Below are 17427 nucleotides of genomic sequence, written 5' to 3'. Positions count from 1 at the left end.
ACTTGTTAAGTTGTGTATTATTCTCCTATCAAATTATGTTCAATACATATGCTTTCGTTTGGGATGTGAATTGGCTTTTTGGCTATTTTGTTTGGGGCTAAAAAGCCTCATTTGAGATGGACTTTTTGAATTTTTTGACTTTTGTCAAAGAAAAAATAAAATGAGTATGGTTTGAATGTGACATTTTATCTTATTACTTCTAATCTCTTTTTTTTTCTTTTTTTTTTTGAGTGTGTGGATATTTTAGCCCAAAAAGTTCATGCCACATATATATATATATATATATATATATATATGTCATACAAACAAGTAATAAATCAAGATTTTGTAAAATACTTCCGTCAGAATAATAATTGTACTTGGTTTTCCCCTCCAAAAAAAAAATCACATTATTGAAGGAAAATAGATTTTGAAGTTCATAACAATATGATATCGGCTCAAACTCTTATTCATCAAAATATTGTTATTACAATGAGTTATAATGGTGAACAAGAATATGGTAAAACAAAAATTACAAAAGGTCTATTGCAACATGCTCTCCAAACGAAATTAGACGAGCTAAACTATGAATTGTCCTATCTGTTATGAAATTCAAGAAAAACAATGTATGTCACACATATTTTAGTTAAACTACAAGGAAAAAATAAATGATGCCCAAACAGTATCGTAGCACTCAATAATACAGAAAGTGAGTACATCAAATAAAAAATTTTGATCAATTTTTGTTATATGCTGATTACTTACAGATGCCATAATAAATTATGTAATTTGACAGTTTCATAAAAGTGACCCTATAAATACTTATAAGTATGAATCCATAAAAAAGCGTGAAAATAATTATGAAATTCCTAAATCGAACGAAAAATTAAGTCACAATATCATTCCAATTTCTTAAAAAAACTATTCCACGTTTTCTATGTAAATGAAAATATATTAATGATTAATGTTATATTTTTCATCATGCAAGATATTTGGAGTACAAGAAACGAGACTCAATAACTCTTAATATATAAAAATATAATATATATTGATATTAATGCATTCTTACAACAATAGTGTGCAAATAATATACGATAGTGGATTCAATGAATTTGTATTATGAGATGAGCTATTAAACAAAATTGTGTAATTATACAATTAATTTTACACCTTCAAGTATATTACATATACGGATTATGAAAAATTGAAGTGAAAAATTGATAGAAAAATATTTTTATAATACTATACATTTAAAATATTTGCTTATTGTTTATTATTTAAAATAAGATTGTGATCTCAACAATCTAACTATAAATTAATATTTACATTTATAAAAATTTTCATTTATCATTTAAAATTTTCAACCGAATATACATTTATTTCTTACTTAATTAGTTGTACTTTGAATATAAATCAATTTATCCATACAGTCTTCATACTTTGTATACATATCCCATTTTAATTTAAGAGACACATAATTACAATATTAACAGTTGATAAAAAATTATGCGCCACGTGTAACGCACTTGCCCAACAACTAATTTTAAAATAAATATTACACTTTGACTCTTATAATGAAATAAATTTTAAATTTTATCAATTTAATTCCTAATCTTTTTATTTATTTTTAATCTAAACTATTTGGCTATTTTTATTAACTAAAATCAATTAACAAATTGTATGTTAGTCATTAAACTCAACATAATTTTATTATTAAATTTTATTAATTAACAAAAAAAGATAAATAGTTCAAATTGAAAATAAATTAAATGTTTAAGATAAGTGTCAAATCTAAATATTTTTTCTATAATTCTTTCAAAATAAAATTAGAAAGTACCAATGTAAAAAGCCTCCTAAACATAATACAATTTTCTCAAATTACCAGTTGATATAGCAAATTTAAACCGTTCATATTTTTGAATTGATTGAATGCAATATTGATTTTAAAGAATTAAAATGATCAAACATTACTAAATATATGTTTAAATCACATGTACAACAAAAAACATTACTAAATATATGTTTAAATCACATGTACAACAAAAAATGAATAACTATTCATAAACTTATATGTTGTTAAAACAAACATAAAATATATAACTACCAATGTTTGATCGTCTCAATTTTGTACACAAATATAAGAGGCCTACTAATCCGTTCAACTTGATAACCAACTTCAAGTAATCCAAAGTAACCCATCCTTTCAATTTTTATAATTGAAAAATCGATACAGACCGTATGTTAAATGAACAGGCGAGATGTAGGATAGTTGAACCACTTAGCCAATTCCCCGGCTTGCTTTAAGGCATTTTGCTACCTAGCAGAACTCTCAGGCCTCTAACAATTTCTATCAATCTAATCTTCCATTTATTTCTGAAGAACGGGAAGCTGAACACCCCTTTTTTTTCCCAATTCCGAATCTCTCTCCGGTTGCAAATGAGCTTGACTTTCCAGTATGGTGGTAAGGAAGAGAAATGTAAGTTAAAACCTCCAACCACGGGACAAGTTGACGGTAATCTACCGAGATAAGAGACCGGGCCATGTGCAATGATGCATTGATACAGATTGAACCCACACCCGTTAATAGGGATTTTACTATAAGGTCCCCAAGGTTAAACAATCCCCCATACCTCCTTTTCAGAGTAAGGATTAATTTGGTCAGTGCCGACAACCGGTGGTGCTTCTTCTTTTGGAAACTAGGGTACCCGAAGACAAATCGGATCGCACTGTTCAATTTTAGTAATTTGATATAGAAGAGAAATTCACATAAAATTTTAAAAGATTTTATAATAGATTACAAAATTTTACATTGAAAATAAATAAAAACATATATGAAAATTGCTCTATAAATATTTTTCATAAAAATATAATATAAAAATATTTAAATATAATATTTAGTCAATTCAATTTACATTGACAAAAAAAATTTCAAAACCGACACAAATTGTATGTTCACAAAAACAAACCAAAAACTAAAATTTCAGTCAGTTTCAATGAGTCAGTTCAATTTTATTGATTTTTCTTACCTCCCTCCCTAATCCAAACCCTAAAATTAATAATATAAATAGTGAACAGATTAGTTTAGTTCAATTCAATCCAACCTCTTTGTGCCTTATTTATAAACTAAACAAAACAAAAAATTACTAATTTCTTAAAACCTGAATCTAACCGCCCTTTGAAATAAAGGAAGCCAAACCAACTCAATCCAATGAATTATTTTTTACCAAATAAGCATTGACAAAAGAAAATTCTTGCTAATAAAATCTAAACTAATAATGAGACACTAGCAAAGAGTTTCTCATTCCTCTCTAGATTCCCACCATCCAAACAAAATATATTTTGACAAATTTTGCAATGCCAAACACTACTAACCAAGAAAGAATTAATTAAAACTGTCCATCATCCTCGTGGACATAGCAATATAACTAATGAATCCTCAACAAATCAGAGCTTGATACATTATAAAAAATCATATTAGAGCTTGACTTGTATGAAGCTCATTAAACTCGTTCAAGATTGACTCACAATCCAAGAATGAACACATTTCAAAACTCCTCAAATTTCACAAACCCTGTTTGAACAACCTCATAATCGGCTCGATTTGTTTTCAGCCCAAATCTTGACAGTCACATAAAATATGAAAATTATCAGGAAGCAAATAAAAACATACCAAGTAGTATAGATACCTAGTGCAGTAAACAACTTACCAATGCAAGGTCCTCACCATGTTTAGTATTGTCTCATTTTTCAACACGAGAGTTTAAACAAATATAATTCCAGTCTCAAGTCAAACCATGCAGCAACTAGATCTCTCAAAAAACAAATAATAATAAACATATAAATCAAAAACTAAAACAAAACTAGAGGAACCCCAAAATTATCATTCTTCAAAATTCCTCCCTCCATGCAAAAAGCCTAATCATCAAAAGTTGTCTTCTTTCCTACAGTTGACACAAAAGATATGAAACCGCAAGAGAAAATCACACTAGGCAATGCCAAACAAAAGAGGTGGAAACAAGGGAAATTATTTGTCGGTTTTTTGGCTTTTTTAGTTCAACTTATTTTTGTCGTGAATTTTATTTTGAAGTGACTCAAACAACTTTACTTCTTAAGCTTAGTCTCAACCAGACAATCCTACAAATTTAAAAAAAAATTAAATGAGACCAACAAAAAAAGTTTTATAGGCCTTTTTTTGATAAAATTTGACTTATTTTCATTAGTGAACTTTTTTTCAAAATTAAATTTTTAGAAATGATTAGTAGTAACTAACCTAAAAAGTAGCAATAATTTGACTCCTAGTTGATAGTTAAGAAAAGACAAAAATAAGTTCAAAAAATAGTTTGGCCAAATGAAGCTTTATAATAATAATAATAATAAATGAAAAAAATCATACCTGTACCAGGCGTAGCCATGCTTGGTTTGTTGGGCGTTCCACGTCCTCTACCTCCACCTCCAAATCGGCCTCCACCTCCGAACCGGCCACCTCCACTGCGGCCACCACCTCGGTCACCTCTACCACCAAACCGACCACCACTGTCTCTACCACCAAACCGACCACCACCACCTCGGCTACCAAACCGACCACCACCTCTGCCACCACTATCACGACTATCTCCTCTTGGCTTTGCCTCCTCTACCGTCAAGGAATAACCTTCAATGTCAGATCCACTGAGTTCTAGAGCTTTGTTAAAAGCATCACTGTCAGTGAAATCGATGTAAGCCATCCTGCAAGCAAAAGAGAGAAGGATAAGCAGTCATTTATATAGAGCACTCAAGGCATTCACCATTCAAAACCTCAGGTGAGGAAAACCAAGTCAGAATACCTTCGAATGACAAGTAATTTGCACAATTTGTTTTATTATGTCAAAAGTGGTAATAGAGTAATGGTAAATATCATGGAAGCTTTCCCAAAATAATGTTAATCTCATCATTAAGCTTTAAGCTTTATAAAAAGCTTTCAATTTGTATGAGTGGTGTGGAGCTACCTAAAAATAGAAAATCAAACTTGTGTTCACAATTTTTACCAATATATATAACTATTTGGATATAATAAATTACAAACAGATGTGTAAGGGTGATAAACGAACCGAAAAAGCCAAACTATTAATTGTTCAAGCTTGATTTGAATAATGTTAATCTCATCATTAAGCTTTATAAAATGCTTTCAATTTGTATGAGTGGCGTGGAGCTAACTAAAAATAGAAAATCAAACTTCTGTTCACAATTTTTACCAATATATATATAATTATTTGGATATAATAAATTACAAACAGATGTGTAAGGGTGATAAATGAACCGAACAAGCCAAACGATTAATTGTTCAAGCTTGATTTGAAAACATTAACAAGCTTCAAAATTTGTTCAAGCTTTGTTCGTTAAACTTTCAAGCCGATCTCAAACGAGGCTTTATCGAGCCAAGCTCGAGTAGTTTGGTATTTTTATTTAGTTTTAACGAGCCAAACAAGTAATTCACTGTTCAAGCTTGGTTTGAAATCTTTAACGAACTTGAAAATGTGTTCAAGCTCGACTTGTTTACTTAATGAACTGAGCTTGAACGAGCTTTTAACGAACCTAACACAAGTCGAGCTCAAGCTGTTTGATTCATTATTTATCAACCCTACAGATGTGTAAAGTAAAAAAACAATTATCTTCAAGCATACACAAAATACATTTATTTATTTATTGTTGCCACTGTGCAGTGTCGTGACCCTTTTCCATCAAAATTGTCATTGTAGTATCCAAGTCTCTTGCTAATATCCTAGCTTCTTAAAGCTTAGCCATTTAAGAAACATATCCAACAAAATTTAAATTAGGAGAATAGTGATGATATTAGATAAATACCCTTTAAGTTGTCCGGTCCCGCGATCTGTCGGAACAGATACCCTTGACATCTCTCCACAAGTACCAAAATGCTCTTGCAGAGCACTCCTTATCTGCAATGCATGAAGGTTGCATTATAAGAACAGGTATAGAAAAACAACAAACAGAAGGAACACTAGTGCTAGAAGAAATTTGCTTGCGAAACATTACCTGTTCCTCTCCACCACTTATATCAAAACCACGGACAAAAATGGTTTGTCCTTGAGCTTTCCCTCCCTTCTGATACGAGTCTCTCTTTTCTCTACAAATTATGGGGATCAAAATTTACATTAATTAAACCTAAATCAGTGATACTTGAGAAACCTTTAAACATGGATAGGAAAGTGTGTAATACCCGCTAAATGGAGTGTAGGCACCCCTTTCCTTCGCCAAATCAAGTCTCACGCTACGACCCAACAAATCTTGACCATCCAACTTGAGAGCCTGCAATGAAGACATGCATAGTGTTTAGAACTACCATTACCAGTCCAGAAAGTTCACCCGACACTGTTGGTTATGTATAATATCTTGAATTCTCATTCTTCTAAGTATATCTTATTAAAGCTTAGCATCAGATCTGTTTGGTGTAAATTAGTATAAGCTAAAAACTGACAAGCAAACAGCAAACAGCCAGAAGCAACCCTTAACCGACCTTTCAGATAATCAACTTCTTTAAGCTATTTCTGTGTAATAAGTTGTAATAAAAAGTTGTACCAAACAGTCTCGCATAGACTCCCCCAAAACAACAAATTGCTATGAGCAGCACCTACAACGAGCACCAAACAACCATCGTAGATTTATGACTGTTAATCTATCCTCATTACACTTAACATTTGTGTTATGTAGAGTATATATTTTTATTTACTTCGAATGAAATATTCATATATTTTAGTACAAAACAGACTAGAAGCAAAAGTTCCAACAAATCATATGATAGGAAACTTTCAGTGGACCCAAAAAATTGAGAAACTCCTCATCATCATTCAACAAATTTCTTCACCACTGTCCAACAATTTATTGCTATTCTCATAATTACTATTATCTACTCCAACAGCACAAATAACCAACACTCCACCCGTCAGAGGGAGAACAAAATGAAAAAAGCTAGCATGACATAGGCTAACATAAACTTTACACGAACTCAACCAAATATTAACTTGAATGAGATGTACCTCTTGTGCAGCTTCTGCTGTGGCAAATTCTACATGTCCAAAACCCTTGAACATTCCTTCAGCATCTGATGCAAAGCGAACATCAACAACTTCACCAGCATCTTTAAAAAAGTTCTCCCTGAAGTAAAAACCAAATGTCAGAAGATAAGCTTAGGGTTTAGAATTCCAGATTTCCAGTAAGCAATACATACACATCAGCTTGTTCAACCGAGAAAGACAGGTTGCCAACAAACAAGGTTTTTGATCCTCCACCTTGAACTTGGGGAGTAACTGGGGTTTGGGGCTGCATAAAGAAATTACATTTTCACATTCAATCATATAGGCATAGAGTTCATAAAAAAATGAATACATGAAAATTGTATATTTGATATGGTTATTGCTTTCTGACTTCAAATCATACAAACTAAAATCTGAAATAAATAACTTATTTGCCAAACAGTAACTGAAAACAACAAAAACAATACCAAACAGAGTTCTTAGTGCTTACAGCTTTTTTAACAGAATTGGCATCAACCTTTTTGCTCTTTGGTGATGTCGCGTCAATCATTTCAACATCTTTAACCTGTTTGGTGAGGAAAAATCAGGAAAATTTGGCTAGGATACTATAATTTGGGACACCCGGAACAGGAGTATTCATAAATCTACAGCTCTTGTAAGTTCCCAGTTGATGGTTGAAAAACATATGTGAGCATAAATAAAAAGATCAAACCAATGTACAAGGGCTTTATGCTTTTAGGGTAGTGTTTGGGAGAGGTAGAAGGTAGGTTGGCAGCATTGCAACCACTTTAGATGTGATACAACACTCAAATTATTAACTCAATTCTGTTTTGATGTTTAATTATCAGAATAGCTCAACTCATCTAATCTCATCTTTCAATGCATAGATACAGAAAATAGAACAAAGCCTCAAGAACCATAAACTAGACAGGACACAACAGAACCAGAACAGCCAACACAATCAGAACAATTTCAACATTTTTAAGGGAAAATCCATATCTTGAAATAAACATATTATTTAGAACAATGCAATACAATTTACCACTTTACCCCTTGTGAAAAAGTAGCAGCCTAGGCTTGTTCAGTTTATAATGTTCATATTTAGTAAATAAATAAAATAAATCAAAATAGCTAAAATAAATAAATAAATAAGGGGTAAACGTATTCATTCAAGGCGTCAAACAGTTCACTACAACAATCTAGGGCCACCCTTGGGTGCCGACTGGACAGTCACAGTCCATGACCTCAAACAACACTCTGTTCACCAACTATATAGCAACCACCACCACATCAGGGCGACCTCCACTGCAGGCAACTCACTAAACATGTTTCTTTGTTTTTGTTTTCTTTTATCTTTAAAACATTTTTGTCAACCAAACAAGTTTTTATTTTTCTTTTGTTTTTAAAGAACTAGTCTTCAAAAAAATACAAAAAACTGACAACAGAATCAAATGACACCAAAATGTTATCAGAATGCAAAATGTAAATCCAATCATCAACCCAAAAATTTCAAAGATTCTCCTACCTTCTTTACTGGTTGTGCCTTTGTTGTAGGCTCATCATCAGAACCATCCTCCTCACTGCTGGAAGTTTCTTCTGTAGCTTTTGCATTTTGCTTTCCAGCTTTTGGTGCAACAGTGGTCTGGCAGCATATCACACAATATGATCAGTTCCATGCAATTTAATTAAGCAAGATTACAGAAGCATGTGGCTGATATTTAATGCTCATGATATTCTGTACCGGGGATTTCATTTTTTTTGTTTGAGGCTCTTCATCGCTTTCATCGCCACTATCTTCATCACTATCATCATCACTGTCTGCCTTCTGTATTTACAAATAGAAGATAATGAATTTTTTTTACATAGTATCCAGAACGTCCAAAGAAATCCAAAATGCTATCGAAATTTTGAAAACACCCATCGTTCCCATGATATGCTCTGTGCACTACACGCAGCACAAAAATACCAGTTTGGATACCTTTGTTTCAGCTGCAGAAGATGGCCTTTTTAACGAGACAACTTTGGTTGCTGGGGCCTGCAAATTCATTGTTTCAAATAAGCAATAGTACAACACATCAAAAGATAATACAAAACAAAAGTGAAGCAGTCAGCAAATTATTATGCATTCATCACCTTATAAATGCCTCGGGTTTCCTAACATACTCACCCACTTTCGTTACCAAAATTGATTACTCAGACGTGCTCACAATCAAGGGTAGTTTTATAAGAATTTGCCTTCCAGCTCTTTGACAAATGATGCAAAATTTTGGGATAATTCTCAGTGCAAACAGCCAAATGAAATAAGAGGCCAAGAATAATAATGAGAAAATGATGGATGGGACGGGATGTTTCCCACAAGTAACTCGTGATGAACTAACAGTGGTTTAAGCATCAAATTCTTTAGAGCGATAGATAACTAAAAAATTGGAGTTTGAATCTGGCAAAGTAGCAATGGTGACCTCACAAATATTAAAGGCGGTGACTGTACTTGATAGTAGGAGACCAACATTCAGTGGTAGAGATCAGTTTCACATTGCATCATAGGTGCTAGACAATATTCCAAGCAGTTCGGTTCAAGTTTTAAATAAATGACTAACTTCTAAATCTCATAAATATATCAAAAAGATCCCCAAAGAGATGGGTCAAGTATCCCATTTACTCTGATATAGAAGCTAACATGCAGGTGGTTAGGATTAATTTCAATTTAAAGGATCAAGATATAACAAATAAAATAAAATAAAATTTATGTTTATTTTGTTATCAAACAATGGCTTTTTAATAATTTCCCATACCATTCATTGTCACATCTATCTAGTAACCAAATATTGTGGCACGAATTTCAACCACAAAATGAAGGGCCAGAGTACCACACCTCATCTTCATCTGATTCAGAATCCTCAGAGCTGTCACTTGTTTCAGTTCCCTTCTTGGAAGCCACCACTGGAACGTTCTTTGAACCAGAAGTTGGCAACTTCTTGGCTTGAGAAGTTACCTTTGCCTTGTTATCCTGAATACACCAACAATTCATAAATAACAACAGAAATTTCACTCCGATAATGATACATTGAACACAATATGATGCTTCTTGTGACAGCAACACAGCACAGTCAACCCAACTACACCCACACCCAAAACTATCTTCTGCTTGGACAAGTATTATAAAGCCAGTAGACAGCCAAATCTTCATCATCCGCCCTCTCTACTTATTTTTATTGTTTAGTTTAAAGGCAGTCAACACTCACATCTTCATCATCCGAGGATTCTTCTGAACTATCACTTGATTCCTCTTTCTTCTTGACAAACGGAACAGAAACTTTGTTACCAGCAGTTGACGGCAACTTCTTGACTTGGGAGGTCTTCTTATCCTAATCAATTACTTTTGTTAGTATCTCAGTAAATACATTAGTTTTGATTCTAATAGCAAGTAGAAACGATTCTCCAAAATAAAATAGTTTCTCATGCTTATAGATAGAAATAACAACACTTTCAATCTCACATCTTCCTCATCTGACGAGTCATCAGTGCATGACTCACTCGTGTCCTCCACTTCCTCCACTTTTTGCGGGACAGCAACAGGCTCCTTCCCTTGAGTAGTGGGAGCTCTTTTTTTCTGAATAAAATATAATAATAATAAATAACTAAGAAGACAAACCTCTCATACAAGACTAACATCAATCAGAATCCAACATCATTGAACTTACATCATCATCTGTGCTGTCACTTTCATCCAAATCAGAATCATCACTGGATTCGTCTATTTTCTTTGGAGCTGCTAATGCACCATTCTTAGCTGAAACTACAGGCACTTTTTTTGCAGGTACAGCTACCTTGCTTTTAGAATCCTATATAAAAAAATATAAGATAAACTTAGAATTAAAAGTAAACTGTTGATATAATACAAAATTAAATGAACTAACAATAGTGGCCAATTAATATCAGAAACCACACAGGTAAATGTAACCCTTGTACATACTTCATCAGAATCACTCTCTTCCTCAGAATCAGAACTGTCAAACACCTTGTCCTTTTTAGCTGGGGCAGCTGCAGTGCCATTTTTAGAAGCAAGTACTGGCTGTTTCTTCAAAGGAACAGCTTTGACAGGTTCCTCCTGAAACAAAATAGCACATGGTCAGAAAGTCTTTAAGAGAACTACACAAAAAAAATTGAGGCTTGCACAGGCACTAAAAAATTATAAAGTAAATGCCAATCACATCCAATGAAAATTTACTGCAGTACTCACTTCATCCGATGAAGAATCATCACTACTAGACTCTTCAACGGGCGGCTTTACAGGAATTACTACCTTCTTTGGCGCTACCTTAACCTGTTAATTCACGGAAAATATGACCATCAATACATGAACTTGCTGCGTGTTCTCAATAAAACAATAAAGCACAAAAAAACAACAGATCATAAAATAACAATTCAAGTGAATATGTCAATAACATATTCAAAACAGGCATAAAACGCAAGCTGCATAAGCCAGTCAGCCAACAACACAAGTCAGACTAGACACATTTCACCTGTGGAGAAAGTACTATCCACCAAAAAACATCAATTCATCAAACACTTTTTTGACTTTTTTAAAGTCATTGGCTTCAAACTTATGCCCTGTCAGTTTCTCTTCTAGTATTCTTTCCTCTTTCTTTTTGTCTTACCAATTCCAAGTTTCAAACAATGACTTAAGAGAACAAGCAAAAATGTCAGAGCATTATCATCAATCCAGTTTTACTCTATCAAACATATAAACATATAAAGCAACATATCTATTGCTAAGACATGTATGATTGTTTCTTTCCTCTTCCTGTTGCCAATTTTTTTGCATCACTATTGGCGATGCACACCACTGACATTCCAAAATGTAATTTTTAAGTTTATAAGAGCATTATAATGACTTGGGTAACATTCAAATAAAACAAATTTAATCTTCCCTTCTAACATAGGTACATATATAATTAATTCAAATATAGAAAATATAGAGTTTCAAATATATATCCTTCTACGGTTTTTTTACAACTTCCCACTTTTTGCTAGAAAGTAGGAAGCCAATAAAATTTACGCACTAACATGTTTGGAAAAAAGAAAAAAGAAAGTTAGATAAGGTAGAATAACTTGCAAATAAATTATCAGTTATTTAGGACCACTAAAACTTGCAAGGTTTCAAAATCAATTATATCTATAAATGATTCAAGTGATATGAAAAGCAGGTTTCCAGAAACTAGAAAAAAGAGTTACTGCTCAAAACCTTCTGTTCTTCTTCAGAATCTGAAGAATCATCCTCTGAGCTACTGGTTTCTTCTTTCTTATTGATTTTCTTCTTCACGGTCTTAGCCTCGCTCTTCTTCTTCTCAACAGCCTGTTTTGTCCCAACGTTTATCTTCTGCTTCTTGGCACTCACTATCTTCTCTACCGCCTCTTCAGCTTCTCTCTTACCTATACAGACACACACATCACAAATTCAACACCCAAAATCAATTTACGAGCAAACTAAAACACAAACATACAATCAATTAAAAACCTTCAAAAGACCAAACCTGTACACACACACACACACACACACACAACACAAAATCAATTTATAAACGAACTAACAAGTAAACACAAAATCGAAAAGCGTCAAAAGACCAAACCTTTATACAGACTCACACACAACACAATTTCAGTACCCAAAAGCATTTTTTACCAGCGAACTAAAACATAAACACAATCAATTAAAAACCTTCAAAAGACCAAACCTGTACACAGACAAACACACATACACACAACACAAAATCAATCTATAAACGAACTAACAAGTAAACACAAAATCAAAATCAAAAAGCTTCAAAAGACCAAACCTTTATACAGACTCACACACAACACAAGAACAGTACCCAAAATCATTTTTGCCAGCGAACTAAAACATAAACACACAATCAATCAAAAAGCTTCAAAAGAACGAGCCTTTATACAAATTCAAAACCCAGAAATCAATTAGCGAGCTAAAACATAAAAGCACAATCAATCAAAAAGCTTCAAAACACAACCTTTTTTTATACACACACAACACAGATTCAAAACCCTAAAACAATTATCAAAGAACTAAAACAAAAACACACAAATCAATCAAAAAGCTATCTAAAGAGCGAACCTTTCTTCCCAGATTTGACGGGTTGCGCTACAGCAGAAGCTGCATCGACCTACACAAAATCAAAAACATCATAAGCATACACGTATATACACATACAAACATACATCAAACAACATACACATGTATATATATACATAAAGCAAGAGAAGAGTGTTACTTTGGTGGATTTCTTGCTAGATTTGCCCATATCTGAAAGATTAATAAGGAGGAGGACAAAGAAAAACTAAGAATTGCTTTGGCTGCCGCAGAGCTGGTTCTGCAAAAACCCTAAAAAAAGTAGGGTTTTGGGATGAGAGGGAGAGATGGGTATCGCGGCCTAGGGTTTTATAGTGGGAGTAGTGTGCGTTTACGGAGCAGCTTAGAAACGGCGCTGGTTTTAGGGTTTTGATGGATAATTTTGCGTTTTGTGCACACGTGTTGACTCCGTGTGTAAGTGTGTGAACGCTAAAAACTAGAGTGAGCTGAGTTTTATAGTGGGTGTACAAAATAAAATTAGGGAAATTATTTTCTATTAAATGAATAATTAAAGTCATGTTTGGGAATATGTTTTTTTAATAATTTTTTAATTTTTTTGTTAAAATATGACGCAAAAAAATTAATATGTTTATGATGACTTTTTAATTTTTTATGAAATGATGTGCAAAAAGTAGAGAGAAAATTGAATTTTTGACTTTTTTGTATAAGTTATTGGCTTTTTAGTTTTTTTAATAACTTTTTGACTTTTAGGTTAAAAGAGACAGTTCCCAAACGAGACTTAAATGTTTTATATAGGTGTGGGGTTTATATTTTTATGAACTCAACACCTATTTAAGATATTTAGTCATTTATTTAGTAAAAAATTTAGGACTTGGAGCATCCCCACCAAAGCCCCTAAACCCCCTCCGTATCCATTTTAAGGGGTAAATGGCTCCCTATCCACCTGCATCAGATCCCCTAAATAATTTCCTAAATTAGTTTTTGCTACAGTGACTCAGTGTAGCTCCCTTATATTTTTTTTATTTTTTTATTTTGCTTTGCTTTGTTTAAGGACTGCAATACACATTTATGATTTTTATTTTTATTAAATTTATAATTAAAAATTATATTTTAATAAAATAAAGAAAAAAATAAGGAGTTTGTTAATAGAATAGAGAAATAATAGGAAGTCTGGTGGGAGAACTAAATGAAAAAGTGATTCCTAAAATAGAAAATAAATTTTTTAATAATATTTTAGGGTAAAATTTAAATAAACTGGTGGGATGCTCTTATAACATTTTCCAATTCTCTATCCATCAACTCTTCTCCATTTAAATTGACCTAAATTAATGTAGGATTTTTTATTTTTAGGTGATACTTAGATTGTGTTTAATTGGGAAATTTGAAAAGAAATGAAAAAATATATAAAATATGAATAAAATAGATTTATATTTCATCTGATTTTATATATTTTTTTCTTTCCCTCTTCAAATTCCTCCCCAAATTACTTAACCAAACATAGCCTTAAGGATGGCAAAATACCCGATCTGTCGGTTTCTCAACCCTACTCGACTGAATGAGTTTGGGACTGGTTGGAAATGTTAGGGTCAAATTTGAAAAAAAAAATTGAGCAACTAGATCGAATTGAGTCATATGAGGATAGTTTTTTTTTTTTTTCACTTGTAATTGATCTACAGATATAATAATAAATAAATCGTAATATTATATGTAATGTATGCATATAGTATAATATTCGTTAATATTTGTACAATATATATATTTTTTAATTATAAATATAATTTCTAGTTTTAATTATTGAATTTCAATATTATTATTAAATTTATTATTGTGTTGCACATCAGGTAGAATTGGGATCCTCCCCTTGAGCCCCCTCCTTCATTCCCTCCTTGCATGGGCCTTCGGGTCTACTTTGAGGCCCAGTTTTGATAATCCGAACCGTTCATATTTTTAGATTTATTCAGTATATCATACTTGTAAAAAATCAAGTTGATCGAATATCATAAAGTATGTGTTCGGAAAACTGTTTATTAAAAAATAGTTTGTAGTCCCAATTTTTTGAACGCATATTTTCTGATATCCGATCAACTTGATTTTTTACAGGTATACTATACTGAATAAATCTAAAAATATAAACGGTTCGGATTATCAAAACTGGGCCTCAAAGTGGACCCGAAAACCCCTGCAAGGAGGGAATGAAGGAGGGGCTCAAGGAGGGAATCTGGACTCCATCAGGTAAGGTGGGATGTGTGTTACATTTAAGAGTTTGAGGTGAGTGTAATGGAGAGTTTTCAGACGGGCCAGGTCGAAAATGATAGGTTGGGTTGCGTGGGGGAACCCGGATACCATACATGTTGTCATGCTAAAGGTCTTGAAAATAAAATAGTAAGTAAAATTTTAGATATATATGTATATAACTTTTTTTTTTTTTATGGGATTTGCTTTTCTATAGTTGACAATCTCAACTGGACCGTGATGTTTTGGTTTGTAAGGTCGGCAACGAATTCTGTTTCGATAATTTAAATTGTTCATTTTGTTGATATATTATATATAGGGGAAAAAATAAATTAATCAGATAATCATAACTTTTTAAATTTTATTGTTTTCGTCTCCAAAAAAATAGATCTTCTCTTTTAAAAAATACACTTATTGTCATTATTTTTAAACAAATGCCATAAAATGAAGAGGCTATGATTATCGAATCGATTTAATTTTTTTTATGTATGATATATACAGAGGGCAGTACAAAATAAACAGTTCAGGTTGGGGATCTGTAGCGAGCTCTACGGACCCAAACAACCTAGGTCCAGTTGACTTCTCAACTTAAGAGACGTCGGCTCATTTTTTTTTATTGTATATTATTTAGGGATTGTTTGGGATGACCTAAATAAGTGTACTTTTTGTATTTTTACAAAAATATGTGCAGAAAAGTAGAAAAATGATGTGATGGAAAAAAGATAAAAAGATAAAAAAATAAATTATTTTTGGGTTGCCAAACTTGGCCTTAATTTTAATTATTTTATAAATTCATTTATGAAATATAATTTAAAATAATATAATGTATTTCATTTATTTATATTAGGATGTTTTGCTTTATTCCGTACGGGTGATTATTCAGTACTCCCGGAGTATGGACACGTGGTGCTCCATAATGTTTTGATTGGTGGAGAGACACAAGGGCCCACGATTTATGTTGGAGATGTGGGACAACATGGGACTAACTAATTGGTGATTGGTTTGGAGTATGGACACGTGGTGCTCCGGGAGACTACACCCATTTCTTTTCATAGCTCTTTTGTCTTCGAAAGACAACAGTAGCTAAGGCAAAGCTCACAATGAGCTAGCTACATCTCTTGTGAGTCAACCTACATGGGACAGCCATCAAAAATAAGATCGATGCAAGGGCCATGTACATAGATCAACGAGTTGATCACGATGAGCTAGCTACATACAGACAAGCATTAGAAATAAGATCGATGCAAGGGCCACGTACATAAACCAACGAGTTGAATCCATTTATTGTCTCACATTCGAGCCTACAATTGGTAGGCCAAATCCCCTTACAAGAACATTCACAATAGAATAGTTAAAAATGTATTGCATGACAAAAAGTGATAAAAGTATGACCTATTTTTGTATGTTAAGAATTGTTAGTTCAGTGAGCGTGTGTATGACTGCAATGGATATATGTTAAGCTGTGTATTAGATAAAAGTAATGTGTTAAAATATATATAAAGAAAAAGTATAAAAATATAAAAAATTATAAAATGTACAATAAGACTCCACCATCAGTCATCTTCTTTCTATCTCCCCTTTCCGTCAACTCATTAGTTGGCTGGCCACAGTTGTAATGTACACTAATAGTTGACAATGTTAGTGTGCACTTTAACATCTTCTAGCAGTTCCATTGTGGAGACTGAAGTGAAAATGGCTAGCTTAAATTTTAGCGTCTGACACTAACAAATGCATTGGCCCGTCCATTGCTAATGCTCTGACCTCCCCCTCCAAGTGATTGAATTGAATTTATCTGCTATAAGTTATCACATAATTCTTCTATTTTTCTGCATATATTTTCATAAAAACCAAAAAAAAAAAAAACTAAAAAAGCAAACTCCAAACCACCCTCAAAGAGTAAAAAATGAGTCTATTAAAAGTGTAAAAACAAAAATGACACGATCGACAAACTATAGGGACTATTGTTATAATTTTTTCAAAAAAGAAAAGAAAAGAAAAGAAAAAAACTAATCAAACACAAATCTAACTCAAATAGTTTGATTTATTTTGTTGTCATAGAAGCCACCTAATCAGTGTCCACAC

The 17427-nt window shown here is 32.6% G+C and overlaps 1 protein-coding gene across 1 annotated transcript; it reads right to left on the bottom strand.

The window, feature by feature from the left end:
- Window positions 1-3682: 3682 nt before the first annotated feature.
- LOC114265405 (uncharacterized) lies at window positions 3683-13580 on the bottom strand. Its single transcript, XM_028206229.2, has 20 exons — window positions 13295-13580; window positions 13138-13186; window positions 12253-12440; window positions 11248-11331; window positions 10981-11115; window positions 10709-10849; window positions 10504-10617; window positions 10250-10372; window positions 9880-10014; window positions 8986-9042; window positions 8749-8832; window positions 8533-8649; window positions 7498-7572; window positions 7202-7293; window positions 7011-7128; window positions 6194-6282; window positions 6010-6100; window positions 5821-5912; window positions 4373-4704; window positions 3683-3920 (listed from the first exon to the last, which is right to left on the bottom strand). Exons 1-20 carry the CDS (start codon window positions 13322-13324, stop codon window positions 3895-3897), a joined length of 2172 nt encoding a protein of 723 aa, XP_028062030.2. The 5' UTR covers window positions 13325-13580; the 3' UTR covers window positions 3683-3894.
- Window positions 13581-17427: the final 3847 nt, after the last annotated feature.

Source organism: Camellia sinensis, chromosome 11 (genome assembly GCF_055761805.1).
Source record: "Camellia sinensis isolate YWXY chromosome 11, ASM5576180v1, whole genome shotgun sequence".
Lineage (NCBI taxonomy): Eukaryota > Viridiplantae > Streptophyta > Magnoliopsida > Ericales > Theaceae > Camellia > Camellia sinensis.
This window is presented reverse-complemented; position numbering and strand designations above follow the sequence as displayed.

Coding starts and splice junctions, on each gene's coding strand:
- LOC114265405 (XM_028206229.2), bottom strand. CDS start 13,324: ATGGGCAAATCTAGCAAGAAATCCACCAAA. Junction 11,116..11,247: donor ATGATTCTTCATCGGATGAA/GTGAGTACTGCA, acceptor ATTTTGTTTCAG/GAGGAACCTGTCAAAGCTGT. Junction 5,913..6,009: donor TAAGTGGTGGAGAGGAACAG/GTAATGTTTCGC, acceptor CATGCATTGCAG/ATAAGGAGTGCTCTGCAAGA.